General features: G+C 34.6%; 1 protein-coding gene across 1 annotated transcript in view; it reads left to right on the top strand.

Moving 5' to 3' along the window:
* The window catches only part of LOC145666932 (retinol dehydrogenase 12-like), a 54871-nt gene that overhangs the window by 23242 nt on the left and 14026 nt on the right, over positions 1 to 17603 (top strand). Inside the window, exons 2-6 of the mRNA XM_081734536.1 lie at positions 1467 to 1650; positions 4925 to 5017; positions 8934 to 9167; positions 11894 to 12070; positions 12940 to 13046. Of these exons, the coding sequence (XP_081590662.1) occupies positions 1494 to 1650; positions 4925 to 5017; positions 8934 to 9167; positions 11894 to 12070; positions 12940 to 13046 (768 nt within the window). The 5' untranslated portion in view covers positions 1467 to 1493. The remainder of the gene's footprint in view (positions 1 to 1466; positions 1651 to 4924; positions 5018 to 8933; positions 9168 to 11893; positions 12071 to 12939; positions 13047 to 17603) is intronic.

Raw genomic sequence — 17603 nt, forward strand, 5'->3', positions numbered from 1 at the left:
GATTTTGACTCAGCATACCTGTTATTTAAATATTGTCTTGATCACTGAAAAAAACAGAGACGGTATGTTCTCATTACTAATAAAACCAGAGGCGGTATGGCATACCACGGCATACCGTCTCACTTCGGCCACTGATTAGCAAGACATCAGGTAGAAGTTTATTAGTCATAAATATGACTACCCTGAAGATCCGCCTCTGATTACTGTCGTATTCACTGTTATGTCGTATAAGACTATAAGACTGTCGTATAAGACTATAAGAATATAAGACTATAAGAATATGAGACTATAAGAATATAAGAATATAAGACTAAGAATATAAGAATATAAGACTATAAGAATATAAGAATATAAGACTATAAGAATATAAGAATATAAGACTATAAGGCTATAAGAATATAAGATTATAAGAATATAAGACTAAGAATATAAGACTATAAGAATATAAGACTATAAAAATATAAGACTATAAGAATATAAGAATATGCCAAGCACGCTACTCTCAGATTATTTGGCAATCAAATACTAATTAGTTTGGTATTTTATCTTGTACTAAAAGTTAAATTATGTACTGCAATTTTGAAATCAAGCTTTATCACTTGAAGAAAAAAATGGAAGCTTTACCAATGAGGAGAATTACTGTATGATGCCAACATCAGGTGTAGTCGGGGAGCGTTTTGATTTGATTGATCAAGGGAGCGGAGTAGTAAGGCGAATTCTTGCCCCTATCGACAACTAGCCTATTTGGGTCGTTGTTGGATATTATAGATTAAAAAAAAAAGGGAAAAAAAAAGGAACCAATTCTACCGATATGTGGGGGAAAGCCTAATTCTACTTTTCTCAGCCTAAATGCAAAATTCTCTGCCTATACTTTAGCTTTACCTTTTATACTTTTAGAAGGTAAATCCATCTTCCTACTTGGGCAGAGAAAACCAAACAACAGGAAGGTTGTAGTAAATAATGATACAGACAGAAAGTTATTCGCTTTTGCTATTTTTGCACTCCAACGTTTCGACATTCAGAGTAAAATCACACCGTCCTTCAATATAAATTATTTTTTGAACTACTTAACTATATCCACATAATTCATCGGAACTGGGAATATCGTGTATGCAATCAGATTTTTCTTTTCTTATTTTAGAAAGGTACAAATAAGAGTAATTAACTCACGTGCCTTCCAGTATTACTGTCAAGGTTATGTGAAAATAACACTGACATAATTTGAGAAAGTATGACGTGTTTTATAACCTTTTCTTCCTTCCTTTATTTTTTAAGATTAGGCAGTCTTAATAGAGAATTTTGCAGTGTCGTGATAGGTTAATTTTTTTTCTGGATATTGTCTAAATGTATTGCATTAGCACCGAAGTGAACCCGTTTCCCGACCTCCTTTTTTAGTCATTGCTCGCAGCTGTATCTGCTAATTAATGTTCGACAATTAAAGGTAGAAATCTTTGAATTGTTTTCAGTTCTATTTCAACTTCTTAACGGGCGAAATGTTGGAGGAGAAACTGACGCTGTTTGCCGTCCTGAAAGGGATCTTCATCTTCGCTTGTGAACTCATCCAAATGGTCATCCGAGGGAAACCAAAGAAGCCTCTTCGAACGATTAACATGGAGAACAAGACGGTCATTATCACTGGCGGCGGAAGCGGTGAGTCGTCTCTCCTTTCTTTATTTTTCTTTCAATTACATTCATAATTGGTATATGTGCGAGAAGTGATCAAAATGTAAAGTTTCAAAGCCTGCAGTGTATTATTTAATACAACCAATACAGCTAACATATGAGGCGCCTCGTATCAAAATCCGCCACACCCATTTCGCTTAGTTTCGAGTATGTATTCAGGGCCGGATCTACGGGGGGAGGGGGAGCAATTCGGGCCATTTGCTCCGGGGCGCAGCTGGTTCAGAGCATATAGGGGGCGCCATTTGGAGGTAAGATTAACGCTAGCAAATTTGGAAGGCCGTATGGACGATAATGGGATGGTTAGTGGAATGAAGAAAGTGGGAGGAAATCTGAGCTGAAGAATGTTCTCGCAGTATTTGTTGAAACTATCACTACTTCCTCTAATACAGAAGTCAAATCAGTTAATGAACTTAATGAAATCAATCAAAGATCTAAGAATTTGTAATTAATTTAGTATTTTGGGACTCAGTTTTGCATGAAATAAATGGAGTTAACGAATAAATACAGAATAAGTAGTGTTTCTTTCAGACAAAAATGGAGTGAAGTTCCATATACGCGCGTACAAAGTCCCATATTTGAACTAGCTTTTTACTGTGAAATATTAAGCTTTTAAACAAAACTCTGTTTCCATGGAATTTCTTCAGATTAAACACATAGCAAGCGATATATGACTCAATTTCCGAAAAAAAAAGACGGCTTTTGATACTAGGGCCTCATATAGTACATACATTAGGTTATTTTTGAACAATCTCCATATTAGTTGAGGTATTTGCCACATCGTGGTATAGTTCCAAAATTCCCTTCTGGTAAAAATCCTGTCCTTGCGTGTTCAGCCGAACCTTGTCACGAAGTGTTTCACCTCTGAAGCAAAGCTACGGCCTCCTATGGGCTCTTTCAAGTGTGGGAACAGGTGGAAGTCACTTGGAGGGAGGTTCGGGCTGTAGGGAGGGTAGTCGATGATGTGGGAGCGAAACTGTTTCAACAGCGTGATGGTCTTTTGGGCTATATGCGGTGATCATTTCTCTACCAGCTATAACCCATGAAAAAGAATTGAGTCTTGCACTCGACAATGTAACCATATATCGTTGTAAAGCCTTATCTAAGGAAATAAATTAGTTCAACATCCGACCATATGTAATATTAATATTTTGACAATTGTTTTACCCCTAGGAGAAGACAAGCAGAACCATCCGAATTTACGAAGTTGTATATTCAAGTTCTAGAGAATATTTACCAAATTTAAGGGTCTGGTACTATGTAACCTCCCAAATTTTGAAAGGGAGCATCATTGTACTCATAAGATGATGTAATAGATCGAAAACCGCCAACATTTGAATTTTTACAATTTTCTACCCATAAAAGAGGATGAGCTGGATTATCCACGTTTACAGAAATATATATTCGAGTTCAGAGAACATTTACCAACTTTTTTTTTCATAATTCCGTAATTTAAAAGGGGTTAATGTACTTTCCCAAAAATTGAGAGAAGTGTATTAATGTATCTATGTCCTGTAAAAAAAAAACAACCATATAACCACATGTTGTACACTAGTAAAGCCTCATTAAAGAGCATATATTAGATCAGTAACCGAACATCTGACAATACTTTAAAAAAAGGGGGATAAGCAGGACCACACAAATTTACAAATTTATACATTCGAGTCTTAGAAAACATTAACCAAATTTTACTTTTTCACAATTTTCAAATTTAAGGTGTGGATAACGTACTCTCCCAAATTTTGGAAAGAAAGCATCAATGTATCCATGTCTTATGAAAGGGATTAGACCCCTGTATTCATCGATATAACCATATAACACGATATAGGTTTATCAAAGAACACAAATTAGGTCAATAACCAAACACGTTATAATGTTAATAGTTGGCAATTTTTTACCCACAGAAGGGAGTAAGCAAGACCACCAAAATTTACAGTAGTATATATTTGAGTCCTAGAGAACATTTATTATTTTTTTAAATAATGAACAAATATATAGGGTGGTCCTATGTACCCCTCCCAAAAATTTAGAGAAGCTACGCCAATGTACCCATGGCTTATGAAATAGTATGGATCTTTATACATACTCACATAACCATACAACATAGTATGAGTACATCAAAGAACATAAAACAGGTCCAAACCTCCAAATTTTGATTTTTCTGGCAACTTTTAAGCCATGGAAAGGAACGAGATGAACCACTCAAACTTACAGAAGTACATCTTAGGGTCCAAGAGAACATTTACCATTTTTTTTTTAACAATTCCCAAATTTATAGGCTCATCCTAGGTACTCCTTCCAAACTTTAAGAGGAATGCGTCAATGTTTCCATGTCTTATTAATGAATATGTAATTCTATACTTGATCATATAACCATATATAGTAATAAGGCCTCATCAAGGAGGAGAAATTAAGTCAAGAACCTCCGAAATTTAAGTTCTTGGGAATTTTTAACTCTTGAAATGGAACGACATGGACCACCCAAATTTAAAGAGATACATACTCTGGTTCTATAGTACCATATCAAATTTTTAAATCTGGCAATTTCCAGAATTTAAGGGATGTGGTCCTATGTACACCTTCAAAAATTTAGGATGTGGTCCAAGGTATCCTTGCCAGAATTTAGAGGGGGTGGACCTCTGGGATAAGGACCATGGCAACTGAGCCAGGGATGGATGAACATCAAAGTTCGGCCAACTCGCCCCAATACTACTATTACTTTCTCTACTACGAACGGCTAGTGATTAAAACGTTACAGTTGTTGTGAGTGAAGTCGTTCAGCTCATTTTGCACTTTAAATGTCATTTCCTGATTTAATATATACATATACAGGGTGGCCCAAAAGTAGGTATATACCCCTGCATTGATCAAGCATAACATTCTAGTTTGAGTTTATTTGCTCTGGCTCTTCCGAGCTTAAGATGTAAGGAAAAATACATTAAGAACAAATAATAAAGAAACTAAGTCTAACTGATGGATAGCAATAGGAAATTATACCAAATGCAATGAGCTGATCAGTACGGTACTGTATACCTACTTTTGGGCCACCCTGTATAAAAAATAGTTATGTGATTTTACATTATTATTATTATTATTATTATTATTATTATTATTATTATTATTATTATTATTATTATTATTATTATTATTATTATTATTATTTCCCTCTTGTGTGTTATTAAAATGTTTGTGAGTTTGCTGTAATTCCATTAACTGATTGTTGATCCATTTTCCATTGTTATAGGAATAGGAAAAGAGGTGGCCTTGGATTTGGCGAAGAGAGGAGCCAGAGTGATTCTTGCGTGTTTGTTCATGGACGAAGCGAAAAAGGCGCAAGGTGAGTTATGCCATTATTTCATTATGTGATGAACCATAAGAAAAGAATATAGCTCTGTTATATGCTTCGTTTTGCTTCCTTGTATTAAGTACAATTTTTTTTTTATCTCAATCTATACACTTTCGAAACTTCCGATCTAATAAGGAAACTTGCAGTCACCAGTGGCGGCATTTTCCGGAAGTCATAGAAAATTTAAACTTTTGTTGGTACAAAGTAAGAGAAGAAATCTTACCTAATATTTTAGTTCTTGTATATATAAATTAGTACGTTAGATAAATAAGTTTTGTTTCCTTAGTTTGGAGCGATAAAGTTTGATTTTTTATTGGTCGAAATTAGCAGTCACATGATTGATGTTTTAGCTCTTCTTTAAGGAGTTACAGTACATTTTACTATTTATTTGAGCTCCTTATCATCTCGTGACTTGGGTTTCGTACAGTTGGCAAGTTTATATATTATTGTGATGACCATCTTGAATAGAATAGTGGGACACGGTGGCTCAGTGCTAAAGCGTTCACCTCTGGTGCATGGGAACCTTGGTTCGATCCCAGCTCGCGCCAACTTTGTTGTGGACACCATGTTTTTCTCGGGCTTCTCCCGTTTCCCCTCATTTTCTTCATACCATCATTTCTCATCATCACCATCTCCTTTAGCCTAACCAGCATAATCGTGAAACGTAAAACTTAAAAGATTCGAATATATTACCTAGTGCTCTTCTCTTCACAATATCTCGCCTTCAACATAATTAGATTAAAGGACCAATATGCATACAGCACGCAACTGTAATTGTATGGATTTCATGTGGTGCTCAACCGGAGCTTTACAAATACTTGTCTTCTCTCTTTCGTTTTTTTTTCCTTTCCTATCTGATGAAGTATTTAGCGAAAGATGTTTTATTATGTACCATTCTGTCTGTTTCATATTCATATTCATTTTATTTCGTCTTAATAATCATACATATTGCACGAATTCGTGCTTATGAATAAGATTCGTCAGGGTATAAAAATACATAAACATACATAGTTCTAACATATAGATACGGATTAATTAAAATACTACGCTACGCTGCTTCTGTCTGGTAATCTGCTTATTACACGTATTATCTGGTAATTCAGGAGTTGTCCTTTCACGTTCCTTCATGGCTAGCTTTTCTGGGAAGGAAAACTAACTACATCACTTAATCAGCAAACTCTCAATGACACAGTGACAATTTACGATGATGCGCTATGATGACCCACACTTTTCTTCAGAACAAACAGGGCTACTTGAATTCAACATTATTGTTTGTACATACTAAAAACAAACAAGCAAACAGATAATAAATAAATAAATAAACGCTTACTACCCCTCCTTCCAATCAACACTGAAGCTTACAATCACAAATGCTACCCTTCACCCCAGGGGCGGATCCAGGACCAACTTCTGGGGGGGAAAGTTGTCATAATGCTACTTTTAAGGGCTCTAAACTCTGGGATGGATATTATTTATATATATAAAACAAGAAATCTTCCTCTTCTGGGGGGAGGGGATTGCCCCTCCCCCTGCTTCACCCCTCCACCACCAGCTATTCTGTTTCGGTGGAGAGGGCACGGTGGCTGGGATAGAGCGTTTACCTCTGATGCGTGGGGTCGCTGGTTCGATTCCCGATCAAGTAAATTTATGGTGGACAACATCGTATCGGTGTTTTGTTTTCGGGGTATTCCCATTCCTCCTACATTTTCATTCCTCCGAGCCTCTCATCACCATTCACTTGCCTTCATCATCTGTCTCCCTTAGCGTAAAAGGCATAGTTAAGCTGAAAGATTTGATTTTCATTTCACTTTGTTTTCGAGGAGTCCATGTCCAAGAGAGAACCCCGAGAATAGTATCGAAACAATATACGAGTAAGTTGTTGTATGAAAAACGTGTAAGTTTGTTGTAGTTTGATTTTCTTTTTTAAAGGTATTTTGCAGCTTTCAGAATAGCTATTACAGAAAATAATCTTTAATTAATACAATATAAAAAAATGTGCTAAATATTCACACAATTACTTTTCGGTATAGAGGCAGTTGTTTTTTCGTTGTCGGCTGGTGAGTTCAATTGTGTTTGTGAAATGACGCGATGACCACTAAAACAGCCTCCCCGTCTGCAGCAGAAGATTTTGAGCAAGTTTCAGCCGTCAATTTGACATCTACTTGCGTGCGTCTGGGTGTTCTTTTAATACTGCTTAGTCAGATGTATGTTGATAAATAGAAGCTGGTGTTTCGATCTCGTACTGAAGTAGAATGAAGACCTAGTTAAGGCCACGAGACATTTTTATTTCTACTTGGAGAGAGTCAAAATTACAACAACAAATTTTGCTACGATTATTTGTTTACCGCCAGTAAATAAAGTAACACAGAGAAACTGCCACTTGTCAATCCACTACTGGATGAACATTTCTCCAACTCTTCTTCACAACATTGGGCAATGCTTTTCCATGTTACAGCATGGTATTTCTTGACTTCGTCACATTACCTTCTATGAGGACTTTTCTAGGACCTTCCTCGTCAATTGGTATTTAGTCAAGTTTTGTTTTCCATCGATCATCGTTTGTTGTTGCACTATTCCATACCCATTGCCATTCTAATGCCTTTATTTTCGTGATAATATCCATCTCTCGTGCCATGTTTTTGATCCATGTGATTTTCTTCTTAGCTTTGTAAGAGTTTCCTAACATATATATATCTTCAGGCCCCTTCCCGTCTCCAAAGTTCTACCGTCAAAGTGAAATTATGGGAAACATCCCAGGCCTAAACCTCATCTACGTTTAAAATTTGATCGAGATCGGTCATGTGGTTTAAAGGGTCCAAAGTTACAAACATAGTCACTTTCATTTTTATATAATAGATTAAAAGAATTTAGTTTTCTCGAAAAAAGAAAGAAACTAGAGCAAAGTTATGAGATTGGGGAAATGATATAATTCTTTTTTTATCCTTAGTGCTTGTAAAACATATCAACTTTCATAAAGCTACATAGTGCTACGTATATTACAAATTAATATAACACATACATTTCATCTGATTTACTTATTTCTTTACTTATTCTGTGTAAGTACTTCCAGTCGTAATCTATTTTTTCTTCTACACAAAATATTTATATAAGGACACTACTCTCTTCTTCTCCCATTAGAGGCCCCGTGCAGGGCCGGATTTCCTAATAGGCCCGGGCCTATGGGCGCAAGCTCCCAGGGGGTGCACGGCCGAGAGAAAAAAATTAAAAAAAATATCTAGAAATAAAAATAAATAGCCATAATTTAACATATTTTTTGAATTGATTTAAAAAAATCAGGCTAATAAAGCAATCTGATTTTGAAGTTTTTGTGTCACGTTATCAAAATACTTCATGTAAGCTGTGTTTCTGAGATTAAAACTATTTATAATGTATTACAGAGGTTTTATTTATTTATTTATTTATTTGCCCAAATGGCTAAATTGAACAAAACCAAAGTTATTCACCAATCTTTTGTTAATACATTAACGGTATTTTGTTAAGCCCAGAACCAAGTAAATTCCTCAAAAAACTTGCAATGATAAAATTGCTTCGTGGAATGTTGTTTAAGCAATTTACATATAAGCCTGATATAATTTTTTATTATAGGTTTTTAGGAAAGTAACTTTACCCAGACTAGGGGGCGGAAAAATTTATTGGGCCTAGGGGCACCAAAATGCTAAATCCGGCCCTGCGCCCGTGCGTTTAAGATTAGAAAGATGAGAATTATAATTTAAGTTTTGTAAAGCTTAATATAGTATAAAACTTCAAGAGATATTGTCTCATGGTAAATAAAAAAGGATTCTGTTCAACAAGCCTCGATAGATGTCTTCTTTCATATTTTCTAACTACTTTTACAAATCAAATTGTTTGGCGCATTAAGTGATATACATATTGTTTTATTTTGCAGAGGAAATAATTAAGGAATCGGGTAACGAGGAGGTGATCGTGAAGTATCTGGATGTGAGTTCAATGAAGTCTGTGAGACGTTTCGCATCGGACATTCTTCGCACAGAGAAACGACTGGACATTCTCATCAACAACGCTGGCGTCGGTGGTACTCTGGGCTTTACAGAGGAAGGAAACGTCAAAGTATTAGCCACAAACTATTTGGGACCTTTTCTCCTCACTCATCTTCTTACAGGTAAGGAATCGCCTTCCAATATCACTCAATGCTTCAGAAGATTTTTAAAGCTTTTCTCTAATATTTGGTAGTATTGTAATCTTAAAGTTATTCTAACAAAATTATCACTATTTTCATTTTTTAAATAACGTTAGAAAGCAATTTCGTTCCTAGTTTTACAAAATTTTGAGAACGTGACCATAGAACATAAAACCTTGAGAACATAGTATTCCAGAACATAGTACCTATGACAGAGATGGTAAGAATTTTGATCATTTTATTTTAACAGAGAAATATGAAATGAAAGAACTATGATGTAATAAACTTAACATTTTGTATTTTTCAGTTGGAATGATATGTTTAAAATGCTTACCACTCTCTTTCTTAGTAATTCCTATTCTTTAGGACGATATATTCTTGAAATTTATACATTACCTTTTGCTTCACAGTTACTTTGAAGCACATAAACTTTACGGGTAACTTTTAACTTATAATTTTCCTATTCCTGTATATAACGTTGATTACTTTGCTATACTCAAGCTCAGAGCCGGATTTAGAATTGCTGAGCCCTAAGCTAATGAAGATAATGGGATCCTTAATATGTCCAGCTATTCTTTGTCAATGAAAAATTGTCTGCACTGCAGTGTGCAGTTGCATGCTATGTTCTCATGCAACTAGTCTATGAAGAACGTAGATACCCTATGAGCACAAATGAGCAAACTAGTGATATTTTTGGGAGCATGCTAGCAGGAGAGGCCTTATTACTTACATCATAGGAGCCTAAATTGTTCTATAGTTTCGAAGTGTATATCCACTTTTTTTCTGTAAATTTTTGGAGCCTTCAAAAAAGTTGGGCCCTAAGCTATAGCTTGTTTAGCTTATGTGAAAATCCAATTCTGAGAGATATTGATAGATGAACGCACAACTGAAAAATTCAGAACTTTTACTTGCCTCTACACATAGTTTATTCTTGTCGTTGATTTTGGTTAATGATAAGATATTAAGACATTTTATTGACGTTAAAATCGAATGATTAAGAAGAAAATTTGAATTCCCTTAATTTATGGTATAAATAAGTGAGATACGCAGTGAGATGTTCTAGTGAATTCCTCAGATGTTGAGGAAATTTCATTAGCTATATACTCACGCCTTTTAAGCATTAGATAGAACACTAATTAACTCATTGAACAACTTTTCTTTTGCTTACTTTCTTTCTTTTAAGAACATTGGACGTTGGTGTTAAATGAGTTCATTACTCTCATCACCCTTTTCCGAGAAATGACACAAATCAAAGATTTCTGCCCAATTTTCTGCTGAGAAAAATGACGTAATAATGTTATCCTTCGTAACGTTACCATGTCGTGGTTTTGAATTGAAAATAAAATGTTCAAAATTGTCATAACTCAATTTCATACCACGTTTTACGGTATAGACTTATTATGTTCCTCAAAATTTATACACTGTCTTATGTGCCATAGTTAGTTTGAAAAATATAAATTTTATTGGTTAGTCTTAAGTCATAAAGTACCATACATTTCTAAATCCAAGACAAGATTTTTCTTATTATCGCAATTTTTGGTGCTCAAAAACATGGTTCTTCTTAGTTTTGCAACATATGACGTGAAGTTTACCTTAACATAACGACGAGGTTCCATTAAGCTCTAAACTCTCTTCTTTACCCACTGCTCTAGCCTTGAGCGTTCTAGGATCCAGTGGCAATGACTAAGGGAGATCTGTACCTGATCTGATTTTTTGCATAGTTTTATACTAAATTGTAAAAATATACCCAGTACGTATTATACATATATTTTTTCTAATCCTTTTTTTTTTTTAATGGACCATTATCTTGGATTCGGAATCGTCTTGGAATCATCCAGCCCATTTTGATTACAGCTTTGTTCTAATTATTAAAACTATTATGCATTGAACAACGTTAATGTTATAAAAATCTTAGTGATGTAATTGAATTGACACTAAGGCTGCGAATCTAAACATTTATAATTCGAAAGGAGTGAAAGGAAAGGGAAGGAAAGAATGATTTTTACTGGAAGTGGAAGTCCAGGTAGGCCTGCTATACACTATGAGATAACTCGTAGGAAATATCTTAAGATTTTTCTAGTCAAAATCTCAACGTATATGACATCAGATCGCATGACGTTTCCTATATTCTGAACGATCCTATGGGATTTCTCTTGTTTAGAGCACGCTCTATTTCGGAAAGACAAATCGTAAGATTTCGATTTAAGCGACATCAGATGAGAGAAAGTGAAAACAAATTTGTTTTGTTCCCACCAGCAACGTTGCTATTTGCTCACTTATTAGTGCATACGAGGAGCATACATTTTTATATAATACAAAGTTAACGCTCTATCACAACAGACATGCAAGGTAGAAGGCACTGGAAAACATTGCTGGCTGAGTATGCGTTGTAAGACTTGGTACCTCTTCGGAGGATGTGAAACAGGAAAATCTTCACGTGTATGGCACAAAAGGGTAGGATATATCGTAACATTTTTCGTGAGATAAATCCCAAGATATTTCCTAGGAGTTTTCTCATAGCGTATAGTGGACTTAGGTGAGATGATGAGCGTTACAATAATGTTTACTGTACGAATTAAGAGCCAATCAATCAAACTAATCTCTCTGTCAAACCTCCACATAAATACAAAGGCTTGAGTGACTTATAAAATATGCTTAAGTAGTAACAATATTTTCAAATGCATGCTTTTTCCATGTTTTCTTAACAGAGTTGTTGGTGAAATCGTCCCCGAGCAAAGTGATCAATGTAAGCTCATGTCTGCATATGATGCCAAAAGAGTTGGATCTAGAGATGTTCTCGTTGGATGTTTGCATGTCCTACGCTTACTCCAAGCTCTATCTTCTCATGTTTACCATTGATTTGGCCAAGAAACTGGAAGGAACAGGTAAGCATTCTAACATATAGATTGAAACAGCTTCTGTTGACGACGCATATACCACCACTTATTTATATGTGCAGACAGGTAAATAATTTCTTCATAAATTTCTGCAAGATTTAATCCGAGGTCTCTCGTGCTTTCGGTGTTTCAATTTATTTTGAGAGGCTCTGAACCTTAACAATCCATTTTTAATGACTAGCGAAATCTTGATCCAGTGATCCATTGTTTGTAAATTTCGTTTAGACATTAAAGGAAAAAAAATCTTTAGATCCAGAGAGATTTGATATTGTCAGGAATATTCATTTTTTTTATAGATGTTTTCCAATTGTCAAATTCTGATTAATGTTCCAATATACAGAGTGCTGGTTTGATGTGGAAAACAGAAGGCAGCAAAAGTAAATCACAACTTCTTAGACGCAGTTCAGACCAGCTATGAACGAGCAAACTTCTTGATCGGAACCATCGCCTATTATCCTTTAGAACCAACATTTATTTATACTAGGTGCAAAAGAATCAGATAAACGTTTCTGGGATGCTATAAGTTTTTAATGGTTTGTTTGTTTGTTAAAATTCACAGTAGTTTTTTAGCGCCGAAGTTATATGAGACATGGACGAGACGACGAATGTATCAGCTAGCGTACACTAACGTAAAATAAGTAATCATGTAATTTCATACCTTATTTAGCGTAATTCCTATTGTTTCTCAGCAATATTTTGTTTGGAGATGATCAAATTTATATTGTATATAGTAGTGACAGCCTGTTTACAGGACTCTTATAAACGAAATATTGCTGAAGAAACAAAGAATGCACAGAATGATCGTTAATGTATTATCCTAACACTAAATTAAACTGAGCCGCTTCTGTTTGTTTCAGGGGTAACAGTGAATGCTCTTCACCCGGGAGTGGTCAACACAAGTATTTACAACTTGAAGCCAGAATGGTTGACCCTTGTATTCAGACCCATTCTTCGACTGTTTAAGGTAAACCTGATGAAAGTTCTTTGTTCTTTTTTCATGTGATTTCTGATAGATGCTACAGCAATGATGACTTCAGAAACTTCTTTACCGGAGGAAGAGGGCGGGGAGAAGGACTTTCAATATATAAGTGGTGAAAGTAGTGTTGTGAAAATACTAGTAATTCATTATGAACAAGATCAGAGATATTCCGCAGGAGGAAATCTCATAAATCCGAGGAAAGGAGATTATTTCTTCCGGGCCAGCCTCTGAAATCATCACTGTGCTGATAGGGTACTAATGAATAACTGAAATGTGAAACATCTCACTTTGTATCTCGAAGTAATTAAACTTCAATCGGACAGTTTCAGAGTGCACTGACATCTTTGTCGATGATTTCTAAATGCTACTAAACTATAGACATGTGGGAAGGTTCCTCTGTTCCTGTAGAGTCTTCCTGAAAGAAAAGTAAACAATCTAAGTTTCCAAAACGATACTGAACTCTGTTAAGGTTTTCATGTTGTTTATACAATTATATCATATAGAAAACACCTTGCGTCAATTAGTGTTATTATTCCATTATATTTCACTTCATATATTCTGAAAGCATCTTCAGAGGATAGGTTTTATTTGGTTGCAATGATGTGAACAGACTTTGGGGGAGATGGCTGACATTCAGCTCAAATGTAGAAGAGACTATGTGAATTCTATATTCATAAATCAAATTGTCCTTAAATGGATGAAACATAGTCAAAAATCACGAAACATTAACCTTAATGTCAATGGAAAATCAGTTAAAAAAAAAAAAAAAAAGAGTCCACATATCTCAAAAACTATAATAAAGGGATGGATAATTGAAATCTTATTGCAAAGATATAATGAATAGCTTATAAATGTGTATAGCATGTAAAGTAAATATTTATAGAATAATGTCAAAAGTCAAGTTGTTTGAGTAAAACTAATAATAATGATAAAGTATATTCATCTTCTTCGAATTACAAAGGAATACGTGCTTGAAATATCTCACATCTTGATTTGTAATCCTCAGGCTCGATTTAGCAACCAACGTGACTTTTGACCTGATCACGTGACAGAGTCTGATCCTTATGGCAAACCGAATTGAAGATTTGTAGATCAAGTTGTAATTATATTCTTCTTTTGTTTATCTTCTTCTGTATATTTAATAGGTGACGCTTTTCAATGTTCACTACAAAATTCTTATACATTTTTACAAACTATCATAAAAATACGTTTACAGGCCTTTATAGGGAGAAGGTATTAACAATCACTTATGAAAAATAGCGATTCTTGATTTACGCCAGCATGGGTTATAGTCCCTATTGTAAATTTTTGTTTCTTGCTATTATGAAAGATTATTGAAAGAAAATTTTTCCAATGATTAGAACATTTGTGCTTTCTGGATCAAAAGATCCGTTATATTTCAATCAAAAATTATCTTGTACATCTTAATCTGTAAAACTACATATAGTGTAACCAAACCCAAATTATCAATTAACTCAGTATGGTCTGTTTATTCCGTAGAAAATACGGAAACTCGATTTAGGGACCGGTCTAAAATTTTGTGGTCCCTGATCAAAAAACTAATTATTGACCAAGATCGCAATCTTTTGATGTATTTTTAGTTTTCCTAAAATTCTTGCTAAATTTTGGTTGTGCCGTTTCCAATGTTAATATTATAGTTCCAACTTTTATTTAAAGATCCTTAATCCAGATTTAATTTTTACACTTTTGTGTTAATGAAATACGATTCAGAGGTTGCGTTCATAAGTGACTATTAATACATTTTTCCTATAAAAGCCTGTAAACACATTTTCATAATAGTGCGCAAAGTGCATTGAAAAGCGTGACCAATTAAATATACGGAAGAAGACAAAGAAGAGACGCATGTAATTACAACTCCTCCAAAGTCTGTTCACATCATTACAACCGGATATTCTCTTTCCTTTCAAGATGCTTTTAGAATATAGAAGTAAATATAAGGGAATAATAACACTAAATGACGTAAGGCGTGTAAAACTTTTATTTTCTATATAATTGCATAAACAACTTGAAAACCTCAACATAGTTCAGTATAATTGTGGGAACTTATCTTGATTACTTTCCTTTCAGAAAGATTCTACAGGGACACAGGAAGCGTCTCACATATTTTCAGTTTAGCAGCATGTAGAAGTCATAGACAAAGGTGTCAGCACACACTGAAACTTTTTAAAATTCTAATAACTTTAAGGCAAGACGGTTCATATTTGAGTTCTTTTTTCATGACTGCTGTAACATTCCTTATGCATCGCTACTTTATTTTGTGTTAATAGTTCTCATACGATTCAAGACAGAAGGTTGATTCATTTTTTCTTGAACATAATGTCTGCAAGACTCTTTTCAAGTTTAGTTGCATTGTAGCTATCTTACTTTGTAAACGTTCAAATTATATTTCCCAAAGTATAAAATTAAGTGCGAGGGCAGATCAACAAGTAAACCACAGTTTGTTTTTAATACTAAATATTATAATGATCTGCGACGTAAAAACTCGAAGAAACATACTTTGGAGTTCACACTGTAATTGACAGTTGTTCGATCAAGTCACGTCTGTGAAGTTGTCCCGCCCACATAACGATTTTTTCTTTTTCTTATCTACATCGTTAGTTTACGTTAGTTTTGCTTAAATTATCGTTGGTGTCGAAAAAATAAAATTTTTATTCAAAAAATAAATGGGCAGGCCAGCTTCACGGTTCCCCACTCACAAACGAATTTCAAAATTTTTTCACATCACATCGTTAGTTTATCGTTAGTTTACGTTAGTTTTGCTAAAACTATCGTTAGTTTCGCAAAAATAACGATTTTACTCCAGAAATAAAGTTTCCCGCCAACTGAGAATTAGCCTGCTCATATTGAATTCTCAAAAAATTCCAACTCATATCGTTAGTTTACGTAAGTTTTGCTTAAATTAACGTTTGTTTTGCAAAAATAACGATTTTATTCGAGAAATAAAGTTTCCCGCCAGATGTAAAGTTAGCCCCCCATAAAGAATTATCATAAATTTCCATCTCACATAGTTAGTTTATGTTAGTTTTACTAAAACTATCGTTAATTAAGCAAAAACAACGATTTTGTTCGAGAAATTAATGGGCAGGCCAACTTCACGGTTCCCCACCCGCAAATGAATTTCAAAACTCTTTTTTTTTAACACATCGTTAGTTTACGTTAGTTTTGCTAAAACTATCGCTAGTTTCGCAAAAATAACGATTTTATTCAAAAAATAAATTTTCACGGTTCCCCACCCACAAACAAATTTCAAAATTCTTTCATATCGCATCATTAGTTTATCGTTAGTTTACGTTAGTTTTGCTAAAACTATTGTTAGGTTCGCAAAAATAATGATTTAATTCGACAAACATTGTTTTCGATAGTGGCGTAGCCAGGATTTCGTTTCGGGGCATCCGGGACCCTTCCCGGAAAATTTTTGACAATTTGTTAACTGGGAACGCAAGTTGAGGCTATAAAATCGATATTTTGCGTAATTCACAGTTGGCAGGAAACTTTGTTTCTAGAATAAAATCGCTATCTTTGCGAAACTAACAATAGTTTTAGCAAAACTAACGTAAACTAACGATAAACTAACGATGTAGATAAGAAAAAGAAAAATTCGTTAGGTGGGCGGGACAACTTCAGACTTGATAAAGTCTACTTCTAGCATCAGAATCGTAAACTATTGAGCAAAGATAGTGTCTGTGTTGATGTGACTGTGTTTAATCATCTACCTTTCAAGAGTAGAGTACTTCGTTTTCGTGGGCAAAAGAACAAAACCCAATAAAATCCAGAGGAAAATTATGTCTTGTACAGAGAAAACTGTATGGACCGTAGCAGTATCTGCAGAGGGTGCAAATTCTTTCAGGAGAGCCGTGTTAAGCTTGCGGATTTGGTCTGTGGAGTGGGTTCAGTAATAGCATCCAGCCAACTGAATGTCATGACCATTGAAGAGGCAATTCATAATGACCAGAAAATCTATTTTCGAACATTGCCGAACGTGCTTCTAGATCGATGAAGAAATTCTTAGCCGGCTAATGTTTAAATTCCGGCAACGAAGTCAAATCGAGTGTACGTAGATGGCTATATTCTCAAAAGACCAACTTTTATGAACAAAGTATTTTGAAACTTATGCCACGATCGAAGAAACGTCATGAGAGAGTTGGCGGTTATGTTGAAGAATAGCTTTAATATATGCTCATTTTATTAGACATATTTTCAAACGCACTGACTGCAGTTATCATCAGAAATGTACTAATTTGGGAAATCGTACAATTATTGTAGCATAATTTTAATTGTTACATTATTGTTATTAAGAGTGAGAAATCATACGTCAAGACGATGAAGTTAGCTGACGAACGTGATCCATGGAAGCTTCTCATTTACGGCAAGTGATTTGCCAATAATGACAGAATACCTGTGATCATGATGATGATTCTTATAATTTTATATTTGAAAATTTAATACTGAAATATTGTCATCAATTACACTTTGATTCAAATTTATAATATTAACCGTTTTCTTAAATGTTATTGTTTTTAT

The sequence above is a fragment of the Thermobia domestica genome, chromosome 12, assembly GCF_964235325.1.
Source record: "Thermobia domestica chromosome 12, izTheDome1.hap1.1, whole genome shotgun sequence".
In the NCBI taxonomy this organism is placed as follows: domain Eukaryota; kingdom Metazoa; phylum Arthropoda; class Insecta; order Zygentoma; family Lepismatidae; genus Thermobia; species Thermobia domestica.